Genomic DNA, 15,981 nt, shown 5'->3' with positions numbered 1-15,981 from the left:
TTCTGTGTAGAGTTTGTAAGTTCTCCCTGTGCTGCCTCCCACCTGGTGGGAGGAAGCCAGAGTACCTGGAGAGAACCCACACATACACAGGGAGAACCTGCAAACTCTAAATTGCCCGTAGGAATGAGTGGTTGTTTGTCTCTGTGAGGTCCTGCAATGGACTGGCGAGCTGTCCAGGTGTACCCTGCCTTTCACCCAGAGACTGCTGGGATAGGCTCCAGCTCCCTGCAACTCTTCGTCAGACTAAGCGGTTGGGATAACCTCAGATACACATTGATCTGAATGAGGACACATTCCTGCCGGGCCTTGAGGACCAGGACCGGCTCTCCCTGCTCTGGACCAAGCAGGTGAATCCTTTAAGACACATAAACTCTTCACTCTAACTGCAGGTTTTTAGTCAGACGACTCATTCATGTTTTGGTTTTAATTTTAATCTGTTGTGTTAATAAAATGTACTTATTAGAAAATTTGGACCTAACTTGATTATTAGGGGAATTCTTCCTGTTGCACACAAAGTAAAAGTAAACAAAAACGATCCACAACCAGCAGAGATGGATGGATTGTCAAACTGTCGCTGGAAAAACTTCCTGGTTTTATAAAAGTATAAAACCTTTAAGAAGATTTGATCATTTTTAATTGAGGAATGATTTACAGACGTCTTCTTAACCCAAGATGAAGATGTGGCTTTCCATCCTCTCTCTGTTCCGACCTGGAACCCGACGTTGGAAAAACCTTTAGGTGTTTTCCTCTTCCTTCGGGCAGGAAGGACTCTGACCTCCAGAGCTGCTGCTGCCTGAGGAAAACCCAGGAGGTGAAAAGGAACCGACCTCTCAGCCAGGCGACAGGTCCACATTTATTTATTTATTCCAGCTGGGATCCAAATGGGACAGAGAGCTCATTTAGTCAAAGTTCCAGCCAATGAGGTTAACACGCACACACAAACGCACGCACACACACACACACACACTTTCAGAGTGGGGTCACGTCGTGGTCCTGATAATCCGGTGTGGATCTGTCTTTCTGGGATGGTCTCAGACCTTGGAGGTCTCTACAGAACCTCTTGGTCCCAGTCCATGTCCAGAACATCGTTACATGGATCATCTGAGGTGAACAGAGACCATCCTGAAGGGGGAGCCTTGGCGCCGGCGCCGGTGGTGGCGCCAGTGGTTGGGCCGAGACGAAAACACCCCCTCTTCCTGGGACCGCCACCTGGACCGCCATCCGCCATGCAGACGGCAGGAGGAGGACGGAGGTCTGTGGGTTTGTCTCCTGCAGCTGCTCGGCTTTTCACCTCCTCCGCGCTCTCTGCAGGTTCTGGCCTCCTCCTGGAGGAGCTCCGCTCCGTGTTGCTCTGAGCTGTGGACGGAACCACAGAGCAGAAGGAGAATCTGGACAGTTTGGCAGCAGCGGAGGAAGCCACAGGCGTGGTTGTCTGGGCTGATCTGAGCGCTTTGCTGTTCGGTGGGTTATCGGAGCAGACGTCAGCATCTCCACGCTCCTCCATGCGCTCTCCAAGGCAAGCAGCATCTCGCAGACTTCCTGACCGAGAAGAGGAACCGGCTTCAGAGGAACCGGCTTCAGAGGAACCGGCTTCTGGTCCGTTTTCTGTCTCTCTCTCTTTTCTCTTCCTGGGATTTGGAAGTGGAGTCCAGTCCGGCTGGCAGACCGGGTTCAGTCCTGGTTTTATGTGTTCCTCTGGATGAGCAGTGACGCCGTGGCCTGAAGGACTCATCTTCTTTGGTTTGAAGGTAAAAGCCGACAGCTTTCCCTGAAGCTCCGTGTGTGTTCCATCCTTTCCTCTGCTGGGTTTTATCCCTGTCAGGCTCCTCTCCTGCTCCTCCTGTCTGCGGCCTCCACCCTGAGCTGGAGGAGTGGTGGTGTGGTGATCTGAAGCTCCTTCATCTCCACGTTGTCCTCGTTCCTCCTCATCATGCTGCTGATGCCGCCAGATTCTCCAGTCCCTCAGATGTCTGGAAACCACATGAAACCCAGATCCACTCGTCTCCAGCGAGGTTTCCTCTTTCCTTCTGTCCTCTGGGCTTTCATGTTCCTTCTCGTCTGGAGAAAGTGCGGAAGTTTCCAGAAGATGTGGAGCGTCGATGTTTCGCCCATCATCTTCCTCAGTCTGAGAGCTCAGATGTTTGATGGACCAAGCAGAGTTTGGTCTCCTGCTCTGGTCGAACTGGGTGGATGTAACTGGTGGGCTGATGGTGTGGAAGCTGCTCAGACCTCCGTCCTCTGAGACACCAGCAGACCCATCAGAACCTGTAGCATGAAGCTGATGGTGATCCAGGTCCTCTGAGGAGCGGCTCCTCAGCCTGGAGACGGAGAACAACCATGAAGTCAACCTCTCTGCAGAGGAGGAACTTTTAAAAGACAGAACATCTGGGCTGAAATATCTCAGACCACCTGGACCATCAAGTTCCTCACCTGCTCAGCCTGTCCATCTCCTGCTGCAGCAGCAGAGGCAGGTCCAGTCCGTTCAGCAGAACCCGACACTGAGTCAGGTACTGCTGAACCGGGTCGGCAGGGAACGAGGTCAGCAATGTGTTCACGTTTCCCAGCAGAGCGCCGCCCTGACGGAGGACACGGAGGAAAGGAGAAGATCAACGTGGAGAAGGAGAAGATCATCTAACCGTCACCGGGTCAGAAACAAAACGATGCTGCTGCATCGTCTTCACCGTGTCAGAACCCACTGGACTTTCATAGTACATGGAGACGGGTGGAGACAAGAGGGACAAGGGTGGAGATGGGGACAAACAGCAACACATGGATGGAAACGGGTGGAGACACTAGAGATGGTGGAGTAAAATAGAGGTGAGGGAACACAGATGGAGACGGGTGGAGATGAATGGAGATGAATGGAGATGGGCGGAGACAAATGAAGACAGGTGGAAACAGAGACTGCAAAGACTAAAAGACAAGTTAAGATTTATGCAGACAGATGGAGAAAGGTGGAGGTGGAGATAAACAGTGACATGTGGATATGGATGGAAATACATGGAGACGGGTGAAGACAGATGAAGACAACAGAAATGGAGAAAGGTGAAGATGGATAGAAATGGGTGGAGATGGATGGAGATGGTTGAAGATGGATAGACATGGGAGGAGACAGATGGAGATGATTGAAGATGGATAGACATGGGTGGAGACTGATGGAGATGGTTGAAGATGGATAGACATGGGTGGAGATGGATGGAGATGGTTGAAGATGGATAGACATGGGTGGAGATGGATGGAAATGGTTGAAGATGGATAGACATGGGTGGAGACAGATGGAGATGGTTGAAGATGGATAGACATGGGTGGAGACAGATGGAGATGGTTGAAGATGGATAGACATGGGTGGAGACAGATGGAGATGGTTGAAGATGGATAGACATGGGAGGAGACAGATGGAGATGGTTGAAGATGGATAGACATGGGTGGAGACAGATGGAGATGGTTGAAGATGGATAGACATGGGTGGAGACAGATGGAAATGGTTGAAGATGGATAGACATGGGTGGAGACGGATGGAGATGGTTGAAGATGGATAGACATGGGTGGAGACAGATGGAGATGGTTGAAGATGGATAGACATGGGTGGAGACAGATGGAGATGGTTGAAGATGGATAGACATGGGAGGAGACAGATGGAGATGGTTGAAGATGGATAGACATGGGTGGAGACGGATGGAGATGGTTGAAGATGGATAGACATGGGAGGAGACAGATGGAGATGGTTGAAGATGGATAGACATGGGTGGAGACAGATGGAGATGGTTGAAGATGGATAGACATGGGAGGAGACAGATGGAGATGGTTGAAGATGGATAGACATGGGAGGAGACAGATGGAGATGGTTGAAGATGGATAGACATGGGAGGAGACAGATGGAGATGGTTGAAGATGGATAGACATGGGAGGAGACAGATGGAGATGGTTGAAGATGGATAGACATGGGAGGAGACAGATGGAGATGGTTGAAGATGGATAGACATGGGAGGAGACAGATGGAGATGGTTGAAGATGGATAGACATGGGTGGAGACGGATGGAGATGGTTGAAGATGGATAGACATGGGAGGAGACAGATGGAGATGGTTGAAGATGGATAGACATGGGAGGAGACAGATGGAGATGGTTGAAGATGGATAGACATGGGTGGAGACGGATGGAGATGGTTGAAGATGGATAGACATGGGAGGAGACAGATGGAGATGGTTGAAGATGGATAGACATGGGAGGAGACAGATGGAGATGGTTGAAGATGGATAGACATGGGTGGAGACAGATGGAGATGGTTGAAGATGGATAGACATGGGAGGAGACAGATGGAGATGGTTGAAGATGGGTGGAGACAGATGGAGACAGGTGAAGATGAACGGAGACATGCATAACAGAAACAGGTGCCGCAGCAGCAGACGGTGAGATGTTCTCACCTGCATGGAGCACTCCATGACCGAGACGGCGACCACGGCGTCCTCTATGGTTACGGTCTCTCTGAACATGAGCCTGGCGTGGGCTGGAGGGTCAGAACAGAACAGAGTCAGTACCACCGTGGTTCTGGTCTCTCCACACTGAGGGAAACCTTCAGCAGCTCAGCTTCCTAACACCAGAGACATGCAGTTAGTGGTTACCTGGATCAAACACTGATCAATATATCTGATCAGAACAAGGAAGGAGCTACAGCGGGAAGCTTTCATAGACAAACACAACTCAGAGCTGCAAACCACACATCAGCGTCCTCACATCACAACTGTTTATCTCTAGATTAACACACCTGCACTAATCTGATCAGAGTAATCTGCAGGTATGTACTCCAAGTGTTTAACATGCAGTACATATCCTGGGAAGGTATTTTGGGTCATGTGAAGAGTTAGTCAGGAGATCTTCAGAGTTCCTTTACTTGGACCGATACTTTTCATGCAGGTAAAATTACTGAACAGTCCAGCTTTGGCGATTTGCTAACGACCCGATTCGATTCCATTCCAGAAAATGTTCTAAAAATTCTCCGCCTGACCCAAAAGACTGCAGTGAAGGGTCCTGATGAGAACTTTCATCAGAAGTTTACCTCCTTTTCATTGGCTTCCTGTTAAATCCAGAACAGTCTAAAGTTTTTCTCGACACACATGAAGCTCCATTGGACCTTAGAGATCTCAGAGTTTTGGCCATCAACTCTCATGTGAAGCAAAACGGTGAGTTTCCAGACCCCCCCCCCGCCTCAGTTTGACTGAAGTGAATTAGAGCAACAGCAGGCTAACCTTCAGCCAGTCGGCTCAGACTCTCCAGCATGCGGATGGTTGTCCGGGCGGCGCTGCGAACGTCGCTCTGCCGCTGCAGCTGGTAGTAGCGGGTCAGGATGTGATTGGCTTCTTCAGACACCTGCGGTTGCAACTGTTTTATGACGCTAAAGTAAGCCTTCATCTTCTCCATGGACCAGAGAGCAGAAGACTCAGCAGGAAGGCCTGCAAGGAACAGCAGAAACCTTCAAACCAGACGTTTATTTTTACTGCGTTTCATCCATCTGGTCCAGTTCAGAGCTTTAAACATCTTTAATCTGCAACTCCAGCAGAAGATAAACGATGAACACATTAAACTTTCTGTCATCACCTCTGTCTTCCAGAATGAATGAGGAGATGATGCGGTCCCACTCTGCATTTCTGGTGTCCAGCAGAACCAGAACCAGATCGAACCGGCTCAACAAAGGGCTGGCCAGAGCCACATTGACGGAGAGAGGCTCGTTGGAGTCGTACTGGCCTTTCGGGTTGGTAGCTGCCAAGATGGTGGTTCTGGTGTTCAGCTTACACACCATGCTGAGAGACACACAGAGACCCAGCTCAGGCCCAGGTTCAGACAGAAACCCGGAAAGGCAAATTCATCTTTATCAAACCCGAAGCAACCGAAGAACATCTGATTTTAGGAGAACTTAAACCATCCACCATGAGGACCAAAGAAGGAAAAGCTTAAACCAGATACCTCCTGCCTGAAATAACAAACCCAAAAGTTCAGTTTCATTTCTGCTTCATAAATCGCGATTACATAATTAGTGTCTGTATTTATATGGACTACAGAGCAGTGGGCCGGCCATTTCCCAGCACCATTAGAGCCATTGGAAGGGCTGAAGAGGGTTAAGGGCCCACAGTGGTTCACGATGTCAGTACGACAGGGACCCAAACCCAAAGCTAGGCTACTTCATAACAAATGAAAGTTTTCTTCACAAGAGCTGTGTGTGCAGGCCCCAGTCCCCCACTGGTGAGACAGACGTCTCTGTAACCCGCAGAGTCTCTGCTTTCATGACGTCGTCTTTATGTGGAGAAATGACCAGAAGTTCTAAGTGGACTCTGATGTTCTCATGTTTCCTGTTTGAGGTTTGAACTGAGTTTGGTTTGGATGCTGGTCTAGTCTTTTAGCCGAGTTTCTCCCTGTCGTGTTGCTATGCTACATGTTAGCATTGCTGCTACGCTACATATTAGCTTGCTATAACATATTGGCGTTGCTTGCTGCTGTCTGCAAACATCTTCAGTGCTGCAGGGTCTGATGCTGCAGCTGCACAGGGGGGTCTGTGATGAAGAAGTAAAGTCGGACTACAACACTGACGTAGGTGGATCTCTAAGAGGGTTTATACGGTCTTCTCACCATAGACTGTATATAAAAGATGGGCGGAGACTCCATGACGTCACCCGTAGGTTTCTGAAGAGCTGAATTGAAGCTCGGTGGGCGGTTCCTACCATCGCCATCTTGGCAGGGGCATGCGTGTCGTCTCACCCGGAAAATACAAATATGGTCAAAGAGGTGGAGTTGAGAGGGGGGCTGTGAGCGTCATGGTGGATGATTGACATCAAGCGAACTCCGAGCTTTCTGTAGCTAAGAGCTAACCGAGCTAACCCGGAGATAACAGGAGCTAACCAGCTAACGGAGTTAAGCGGGCTAAAGCTAAGTCACGTTGTTAACCGGCTAAAAACCGCGGTTCTGCGTTCTTGTGACTTGAAGTGGGAGATCGGATACCTGACAATCAAAAGGACACGCCCCTAAATATGCCGAACTTTGAGATTAAATTACTTTTAAACGAACAAGTTAGAAAAAAATTCACTCCCCCCACAGTTGTCATGAAGCCTGACCTATTAAACCTAAAATGGATTTTTGTACCAGGCTGTAAACCTGTTTATTCCTGCTGTAAACATGTTTATTTCTGCTGTAAACCTGTTTATTCCTGCTGTAAACATGTTTATTCCTGCTGTAAACATGTTTATTTCTGCTGTAAACCTGTTTATTCCTGCTGTAAACATGTTTATTTCTGCTGTGAAGTTGGTCTTTTTAACATGGGAGTCTATGGGGATTTTCTCCGTTTTGGAGCCCCTAGTGGATGAAGGTGGAACTGCAGTTTAATCCACAGGCTTTATTTTTAACCGCCAGAAGTTGCCGCTTGCTTGTTACCCAGCTTTGGCCACACTGATGGACTGCTGCTCCATGGCTTCATGAATGCTGATGCGGTCGTGTTCCTTGATGCTGTTGAATTCATCGATGCAGCACAGACCACCGTCAGAGAGAACCAGGGCTCCAGCCTCCAGGTGCCAGTCCCCTCCATCCTTCACCGCAGCAACCGTCAGGCCTTCAAATGCAACAACAAACCTGTAAACCGACAATAAATCCTGTTTCTGACTGAAGACAACCTTCTGATCACTGAGGAGGACCTACCTGCACTAGTTGATCCAATTCCAGCTGTAAGAACGGAGCGGGACACAACCTTCGCGGCGTACTTCAGGAACTGAGACTTCCCGGTACCTGGATCTCCAACCAGCAGCATGTGACACTCACCTGGAGAGAGCAGGTGACACAGGCAGTCCTTATTAAAAGCTGAGGAGCATGAAGAGGAGCTGTCAAGCCGATGGTTTCAGACTGAACATCAGTCTGCTGTTTGGACAGATGTGATCAGAGAACCGGCAGAGCGCCACCATGTGACAGTCCAGTTTTTACATCTCACCTGATGCTGTGGCCGACCAAGCCTCCAGTTTATCTCTGCTTAGATAAAACCCTGACTTTAGAACCACATTTATTTTATTTAGTTAGTCACTGAGGTTTCCCTCATTTACACAGACGACGAGTTTACAGCAACACAATCATAAACAGAGAATAAAATGTTAAACGATTACAGGACAAATTTAAAAAATCAGACATTAAGCGTTTATAATCATTAAAAGAGGAGATGATCTGCAGACCCAGAGATTGTTGAAGTGTTTCATGTATGCGGAGCGTTAAAAAAAGGCTGACTTGCTGAACTCTGAGGAAACAAATGGGACTTTAAAAGTGATGAAGCTACTGGGACGAGTGGGATGAAATCCAGAGCGCCCCTCCAGTCGGGATGAAATGTAAGGAGAAGGTTTCGATCGTAGCCTTGAGAATAAACGATACCAACGTTTCTTGCATCTGTTGCAGCATCACCGGCATCCTCATTCACCAAAACCTTCTCATGGATCTTTGTAAATGCGTTCTTAAATATGACCTGATTTTAATGAAAAATCTCCATGAGAAGCATGAACGTCAAACTGTTGGTGAATATTAAGGAGGTTAATAATTATTAATAAAACCGACATTCAGCAGATGGATCTGCGTCTCAGGGGACTTTACAGGGACAGACTCTTGTGGAGGATGAAACAGATGTGTTCAGTTTGTTACACTGATGGTTTTAGAAACAGAATTAGATCCTGAGACTTGTTCATGAATTATTTAAACAAGGGGAAAATAGTTTAATTTTCTTTTGAGAGAAATTATCAGCCATTTTAATATTTAGTGTTTTATAAATGACCTAAAATTGTTTTAAAAACATGACAGAACAGATCCAGGACACGTTTGCAGGTCTGGAGAGCTGAGCTATCATCTCCTACAGATGCAGGTCGAGGCTGCAGATCATCAGTCAGCATGGTGGGTTCAGACGGAGCTCAGCCAGGTAACACTGAGGATCATGGCGAGCTGAGATCTGTTAGCAGAACCTCTGCTTGAGTTTGAGCCTTTTAAAGACTCCGTTCTCCACAGCAGGAACTCATCTGGGATCACCACCAAAATTAAATCACTTCTTCCTTTTCACATTTCTAACAACTCCTGAAAGTTTCATGAAAATCTATCCAGAACTTTCTGAGTTATCTTGAACACAAACAGATAAACGGCGGTAAAAACAGAAGCTCTTTGGCAGAGGTAACAACAGCACATCGCTACTCGCTAACGCTAACTTTACCATCAGGAACACTGGAAACCATGACTCTGGCTGCTTTCCTTCCAGATGCTCATGCATGACTGTCGTGCTGCCGTGGTACGCCGACTCTGCCTGGCAGTTTGACACTTTTTTTAGCGTGAAATATCCCCAAACTTTGGAAATAGGTTGTCAGTTTCTTCTTCGTTGGTTAAACAACATGACAGTACTGCCCCCAGCACTTCCTGTGGTGCTTTGCGTCATTTGCTCGATGTTTAGAGTTCTTCTACTGTCTGAAAAGCCGTGGCTGGTAAACAGCGTTAAGTTGCCTGGAGCGGCGTTTTATTAGCAAAGCCGTTACGGCGTTTATAACGCGACGTGTCGACAAATCGTTACAGTTTTACTGTAAACAGACTAGAGGTTAAAGAACCGCTGAAGTGGGTCCGCCTCCAGAATCAAGTTTCCAGACTTCCATGAATTCTTTGACACTGCTAGTTAAAGTGCTGGGAATGCTGGTGGGAAACCAGCTTGGGGGGGGGGGGGGGGGGGGGGGGGGAATCTGTTAGGTGTTGATAAAGAAGAGGGGGTACCTCTGATCTTGGTTCCAGAAGAATCTGTTCTCTGCACCCCGCCGGCCAGCACCATGGCAACAGCCAGCTTGACCACGTACATGCCAAAAACCTGCGGACACAGACTGGCCAAGATCTGGTTCCTCCCTGCAGGACGGAGAACAGATCGGACAGGTTGACGTAGCGGACAGGCGGACTAGAAACCGACGCTTTCTGATACATACCAGCCATGGGATGGTGTCTGAAGCTGCCCCAGAAATCCTCAAACTCTCTCTGAACGTCTGTGGAGAGCAGCGCTGCAGCCTGCTGGTTGTTCACCTCCAGGTTGTTGGCTTTCAGGACCAGCTCCACATCACAGCGAGCGCCGTCGGAGAACGGCTTCCAGCGGAGACACATCACCCCGAACACGGTCACGTCGTCTCCTGGAACATCCACAGGAACACGGGGAGTCGCTTTTCACCAAACCCACTGTGTTTAAATGTTACTGGTGTTTAAACTGGTCGGCAAAATAAAGAAACGAGAGAGTCGGACTCTGGATCTCCAGGAAGAAACACGTCCTCTGTTCAGGAAGATCTGATTAGCTTGGCTGGAGGTCAGAACACCTCCACCACAGCTACATCAGGTCTACTCCACCAGCTGCTACACAGCATGAAAAACTGGAAGAGATGGGTTCGGTTTTAGATCAGTTCTGGTGGGTCTGGTTCTGGTTCTGGTCTGGTTCTGGTCTGGTTCTGGTGGGGTTTGGATTAGTCGGTCTTTTCCAGCAGACTGATGGTACTAGGTTCAGATATCTGAGTGCTGCACCCGTTTATTTTGCGCTGCGTTTCCAACCAGCTGAACTCCGAGGTCGCGACTCGCATCACCTCCATGACCTCCCTGACCTCCACCTCCTCCACCTCCTCTCCCAGGATGTAAACAGTGTTGTTTACTCCTGTTCCTCCTGAAGTCAACAGTCAGCTTCTCTGTAGTGAGAGGTGGAGGAACCTGAGGTCAGATCCTCCATCATCCTGGTTTGCCAGCTTCAGATGTGTTTTCCTGTTGCTACGGTAACATTCTCGCTGCCGTTTTCCAGTTTTCCAGGTCCGTACAGGTCCAGGTCTTCAGAACCGGTCCCTGACCTCCATTACCTTCACTCTGTTTCATCTCTTTAATCTGTGACAGCAGATGTCGTTGCTGGAAACCAGCCAGAAGTTGGTTTTTTATAACAGGAGGCAGACTCCCTCCACAGCTTTAAGCTGGAGCTGAAAACCTTCCTTTTCCATGATTCTTATAGTGAGGATATGAGCATCTCCTGAGTTGGAGTCTGCATGTACGGGACCCAACTGTCCAGGTTCTGCTCATTGCTCTTATAGTTATGGGTAGTCTAGCCATCCATTACTTATGTAGCAATGGGGATGTTACCTGATGCACTGAGAAGTACCTCGCTCTATTTCTCTAATATATTAATGTATAAATATATGTCAATATTGCCGTCTCTAACTTATTTCTCCTTTTTTCCGCAGGTCTTCCTGAATAAGTGCAGTTGTACATGTTGATCTGTCTTTCCTGTCCTCTCCACCCCAACCAGTCGAGGCAGATGGCTGCCCTCCCTGAGCCGGGTTCTGCCGGAGGTTTTCTTCCGGTTAGAGGGGAGTTTTTTCCTTCCCACTGTCGCCTCGTGCAGCTCAGGATGGAGGATTGGATCCAAGTCATGACTCGATGCAATCAGTTGGTTTCTATTATAGGATATGTATGAATTGGCTTGAAATGATGTGTATGTAAAGTGTCCTGAGAAAACATTGTTGTGAAGTGGCGCTGTACAAAGAAAGCTGAACTGAAAAATTGAAAAAAATATATATTTATCACATCTTCATCACCATCACTACCATGTTGCTAAGAGACCTCTATTTCCACCTGGACATGATGATGAAGACACTTCCTGTCAGACTTTCCACCAATCAGAGAGCTTAAACTGACGGTAACGTCCAATCAGGAGCAGCCAAAGATCAACAAGTGATGAGAAAAGCAGGAAAATAATGATCCTCTATGGCTGGAATAAAGCCAGGAAGACGTTTGGGATGCAGCTGAGGTGGAGGTGCTGCAGTGAGGACAGCAGGTAGATAGTAGCAGGAAGACGTGTGGAAACATGGAAACAGTGTGTGTGTGTGTGTGTGTGTTTCAGACATGAGAGAATGATGTGCAGATGAGAAAAGGCTTGGTCACTGCTGGTCAATGTGTGTTATGTCTACAAACTTCTGGTTGCTCTTTATGCTGCTTTATCTGTTCATACATTCATTTTACATCATTTCAGCCTCAGAATCTGAGAGAAAAATGATAAAGGGTTTTTATGAATGAATCAGGTGTTCGGCAAGTCCAGCCTCTCACCAGATTTACAGCTGTCGACCAGATCATCCTCCAGAACCACCACTAACGACCGAGGAACGCTGCCCACCGTCAGCCTCTGCACCTGCAGAAACAGAACCTCAGACTTTAATAAGAAAAGGAACCATCATGCTGAACCGTTCGGGATCCGGACCTGCTCCTGGATCTTGATCTCCTGGTAGTCCCTGCAGGCGGCCGGCTCAGATCCGTCGGACAGACAGCTGAACCTGTACGAGTTGCAGCCGATGGGACTGGGACAGCTCACAGGTGGGACGAAGGTGTAGAACTGGTCAAAGTCCGCCTGCACCTTGAAAACGTGTTTGCATTTCGTGCACATGTAGTCCCGCTCATGCTCCAGAACCTACGGGTCCAACACCACCTGATCAACACACACGGTTCCAAACTCATCTGCAGTATGCAACATGCAGCGTTACCTTGGCAACGCTGGTACGTATGACGGTCCCTGTCACAGACAGGAAGTGTCCAACATCTCTGGACCTGGGAATGGTGTGTCGGGTCAGTTCTGGACACACCGGTAAACCTGCACACAGATTGCTTTAACGTCAAACTGCTCATCAGCAAAAACAAACCACTGGTTTCCCGCCGTCTATCCTGCCGACTGCTGAGCTGATCGTCGTTATTAGCGAGGTGGAACGATGACTGATACTGTGGACCGCAGCGCCGTGAAGAAGATCTGCACCTCTCAGGTAAAGGTGGTGTATGTAGAGCAGCGACGACTGAAAAACACACCAAGCGACATACGTGCTGCAGAAGCAACCCTGGTGTCCCTCAGGGCTCAGCTCTCGGACCGTTACTACTCAGTATCAAAAGTTTCCTGCAGCATGAGGACTGTCAGCTGTTCGCTGATGATGCAGCTGTTTACGCTAAAGTAAAAACAAACAAGCAGAAATTACTTTTGCAAAGACCGGCTGCGTGATCCACAACTGGCTTTAAACATGCCGTAAACTGGTTGCAAGTTGTTGGTTTTATTAAATACACTACAGAAGATCCAGAAGAACCGCCGACCTTCAGGTCAGAGGACCTGAAGGTCGGCGGTTCAAGCCCTGCAGCCCCAAACTAGTCTGTCTGTTTCACATCTTGGATGCTCTGTTGATCAACAGATCAACGGAGGAGATCTGAAGGAGACCAGGGGGAGTAAAAAGCATCAATGCTTTTTACTCCCCCTGGTCTCCTTCACGCCCAAAACTGTCCGAAAACATCAAATATTATTCTGGTGGTTTTTCTTTTCATAAACATCTTAAACATTTCAGATTCAGCATTAAATTTTTTTTTTTTTTTAGGATTTTAACCTTTAAAATGCACATTTTATTATCTGAATAAAAAATTTTAGAACACACATAAAACATAAATTATTTTCTACACAATAAATATCATGAGGCTTGGTGGTGATGAGAGGATTGAATATGTTACAGATTAACAGTTAAATTGATTAGTTTGCATGAATAATTTTATGTATTCTCTCTGAAGATGAACAAACACAGACTGTTGTTGGAGTCAGAATGACATCAGAACCTCACCTGAACCAGACAAAAACTCTCCGTAAACCAGTTAAAATGTGCTTCTGGGAAAAGGAGACAAACATCTGACCTGTGATTCGAGCGTGAAAACTTCGTCTCAATCTCTGCTGCTCGACTCTGGAAGAACCGTCTAATATTTCCATGACTTTTTTCTGTAACACTTCGTCAAATATAGCCAGAACGTCGTTGGGATAAGCGTTGAAGAAGTCCCCGACCTGTAAGAGACAGCAGGACGTCAGCACACACCCTGAACTCACCCAACAAGACTCTTTATTTTAGATGGGACGCGACAACACATGGCTGTAAATGATGTTGGAAATCAGTCGGATTATACAAGTAGAGACGAGAAAGCAGAACATGTGACATCCTCCTGGAGCCACAATCTTAAGGTCACCTCCATGTTCGCCTCAAACAACGTCATGGCGTTCACCACAACAGGAAGATGGGTCTCCTCGCTGGCGTCTGCGTTGAGATGAACAATGTCCTTGTGGTGATGCTCTGTCAGATAGGCGTGGAACACCCGGCCAATCAGGGCCTCCTGCTCTGGACTCATAGACATGATGAAGCAGAGCGTCTGGAACCCAGAATGACACGAAACGAAAAATACTTTATTAATCCCCAAAGGGAAATTCAATATTGTAGTAGATAATAATGAACTAAATGAAATAATAATAAAGAATAATAAATAATAATAATTAAGGGAAGAAACTAGGTCTGGGCGATTAATCGGATTTTAATCTCAATTATGATCTGGGTTTTCAAGATGATAAAAATAAAGGGGTGTGATTATTTTTCTCTTGGCAGTTTCCTCTCCTGCTATTAGTTGCCAACTTGGCGACTTTCTCCCTAAATCTGGAGACTTTTTTTGTTAAAAGCGACTAGCGACAAATCTAGCATCTTTTACTGGAGTTATTAGAGACTTTTCTGGTGTTTTGGCGACTGACTTGAAGGCACATATTGTTCTGCAGTTACTGTAAGGAAGGAGCAGCGGGAGCCTCTCCCGTCCTAAAGCACTCCCAGGCGGCCAGTCTCAGTCGGCTCCGGCTGCAGGTCAATGTAGAATAACTGCAGTAGGTTGTGGAAACATAGTTTATACCATTGTCAGTGACAACTGGCTGCATTATTCTCCTATACATAGTTCGGCCAGTTAAACACTGTAATATCCCTCCGTTACGGGGCGTTACCATAGCAACGCGTTAACCAGCTGGTTCAGATCGGCTGTCTTTTAACAGGTGAATGAGAGAAACGCGCTGCAGCCTGACAGCGGTTGTTTGGTATAAAACTACATCCAGGCCAACGTAAAATGTTTCCGATACTTCAACAAACGTTGTAGAAAAGAAATACAAATGTGTTATAAAAAAAAATATTTACTGTGTGGGACCCTGAGCGGATTAAACAACTCGTGACCGTGTGTTAGACGGTTATAATGCCCGACAAGAGTCTAGAACACCACGACGTGCAGCGTCTTTAATCTACCTATATTTATCTATTCACCTTACATCAGTATTTGCACTTTGTCAAGAAAACGCTTCATGTTACTTGTTTGTTTTCTGAAATATGTGGAACGCTAAAGACATTTTTTTAAAGTCACGGTTTAATGTAAAAAAAAAAATCATGTTAAAGATAAAAGGATAATCGTGTTAAATAATCACGATCTCAGTTTCAGTCAAAATAATCTTGATTATAATTTTTGCCCATAATCGAGCAGCCCTAGAAAGAACCAAACTCCATCAGTAACATCTTCCTTCAGCTTCAATACAAGCAGCTAAAATGTCAGATTCTCTGGCTCCTGACAGGTCTAATAAAGCATTGCATTATAAATTAGGTGTTTTTATTCAGTGATCAGCCGGTAGATCTGTTACAGAAACAACTCGTACCTGGAAGCAGAAGTTTTGTGTCTGTCAGGGTTCCTGGTGAGGACAGAAAGTTTAACATGTCTCAGCCAAGGGGACGCTTCTCTTTGCTTCTGCAATTTCTGCTCCACCACACAGAAAACACACACACACACACACACACACACACACACACACACACACACAGAGAGAGAGAGAGAGAGAGAGAGACTTCAGTCTAAACAGTTGTGTTTGGCGGGTTTTTTTTCCAATACTTCCGCATCTTGTGGTTGTTACTTCCGTCTGTAGTTATTTTGCTGGTGTGTATTGTCGGTTTATAATAACTGTTATTTTTTATTTTCGCCACTAACCGATGAGTAGTGTTGATTAAAAAAAAAAAAACAACAACAACAAATAATAATTATAATTAGTGAAAAAACAGTTTCCTGACAGTCGTCTTCTTCTTCTGCATGTTGTTTTTTTTTAGCCATCTCGCGCCCTCTGGAGGGAGCT

The 15,981-nt window shown here is 46.8% G+C and overlaps 1 protein-coding gene across 1 annotated transcript; it reads right to left on the bottom strand.

Annotated features, from left to right (window-relative positions):
* Positions 1 to 963: 963 nt before the first annotated feature.
* Positions 964 to 15,593, bottom strand: mcm9 (minichromosome maintenance 9 homologous recombination repair factor). Its single transcript, XM_079255755.1, has 15 exons — positions 15,514 to 15,593; positions 14,031 to 14,210; positions 13,707 to 13,851; positions 12,533 to 12,639; positions 12,253 to 12,459; positions 12,102 to 12,183; positions 9,962 to 10,159; positions 9,759 to 9,884; positions 7,680 to 7,799; positions 7,419 to 7,593; positions 5,595 to 5,797; positions 5,246 to 5,449; positions 4,424 to 4,506; positions 2,431 to 2,576; positions 964 to 2,318 (listed from the first exon to the last, which is right to left on the bottom strand). The coding sequence occupies exons 2-15, from the start codon at positions 14,193 to 14,195 to the stop codon at positions 1,049 to 1,051; spliced, it is 3,231 nt and encodes a 1,076-aa protein (XP_079111881.1). The 5' UTR covers positions 14,196 to 14,210; positions 15,514 to 15,593; the 3' UTR covers positions 964 to 1,048.
* Between the last annotated feature and the right edge of the window lie 388 nt (positions 15,594 to 15,981).

This window comes from Telmatherina bonti, assembly GCF_933228915.1.
Source record: "Telmatherina bonti genome assembly, chromosome: 16".
Lineage (NCBI taxonomy): Eukaryota > Metazoa > Chordata > Actinopteri > Atheriniformes > Telmatherinidae > Telmatherina > Telmatherina bonti.
This window is presented reverse-complemented; position numbering and strand designations above follow the sequence as displayed.

What these genes read in the sequence shown, in the direction of transcription:
- mcm9 (XM_079255755.1), bottom strand. Translation starts at nt 14,195, where the DNA reads ATGTCTATGAGTCCAGAGCAGGAGGCCCTGATTGGCCGGGTGTTCCAC. An exon ending in GGTCGACAGCTGTAAATCTG is followed by an intron (nt 10,160 to 12,101) that starts GTGAGAGGCTGG and finishes TGGATGTTCCAG; the next exon opens with GAGACGACGTGACCGTGTTC. An exon ending in TTCTGGAACCAAGATCAGAG is followed by an intron (nt 7,800 to 9,758) that starts GTACCCCCTCTT and finishes TGCTCTCTCCAG; the next exon opens with GTGAGTGTCACATGCTGCTG.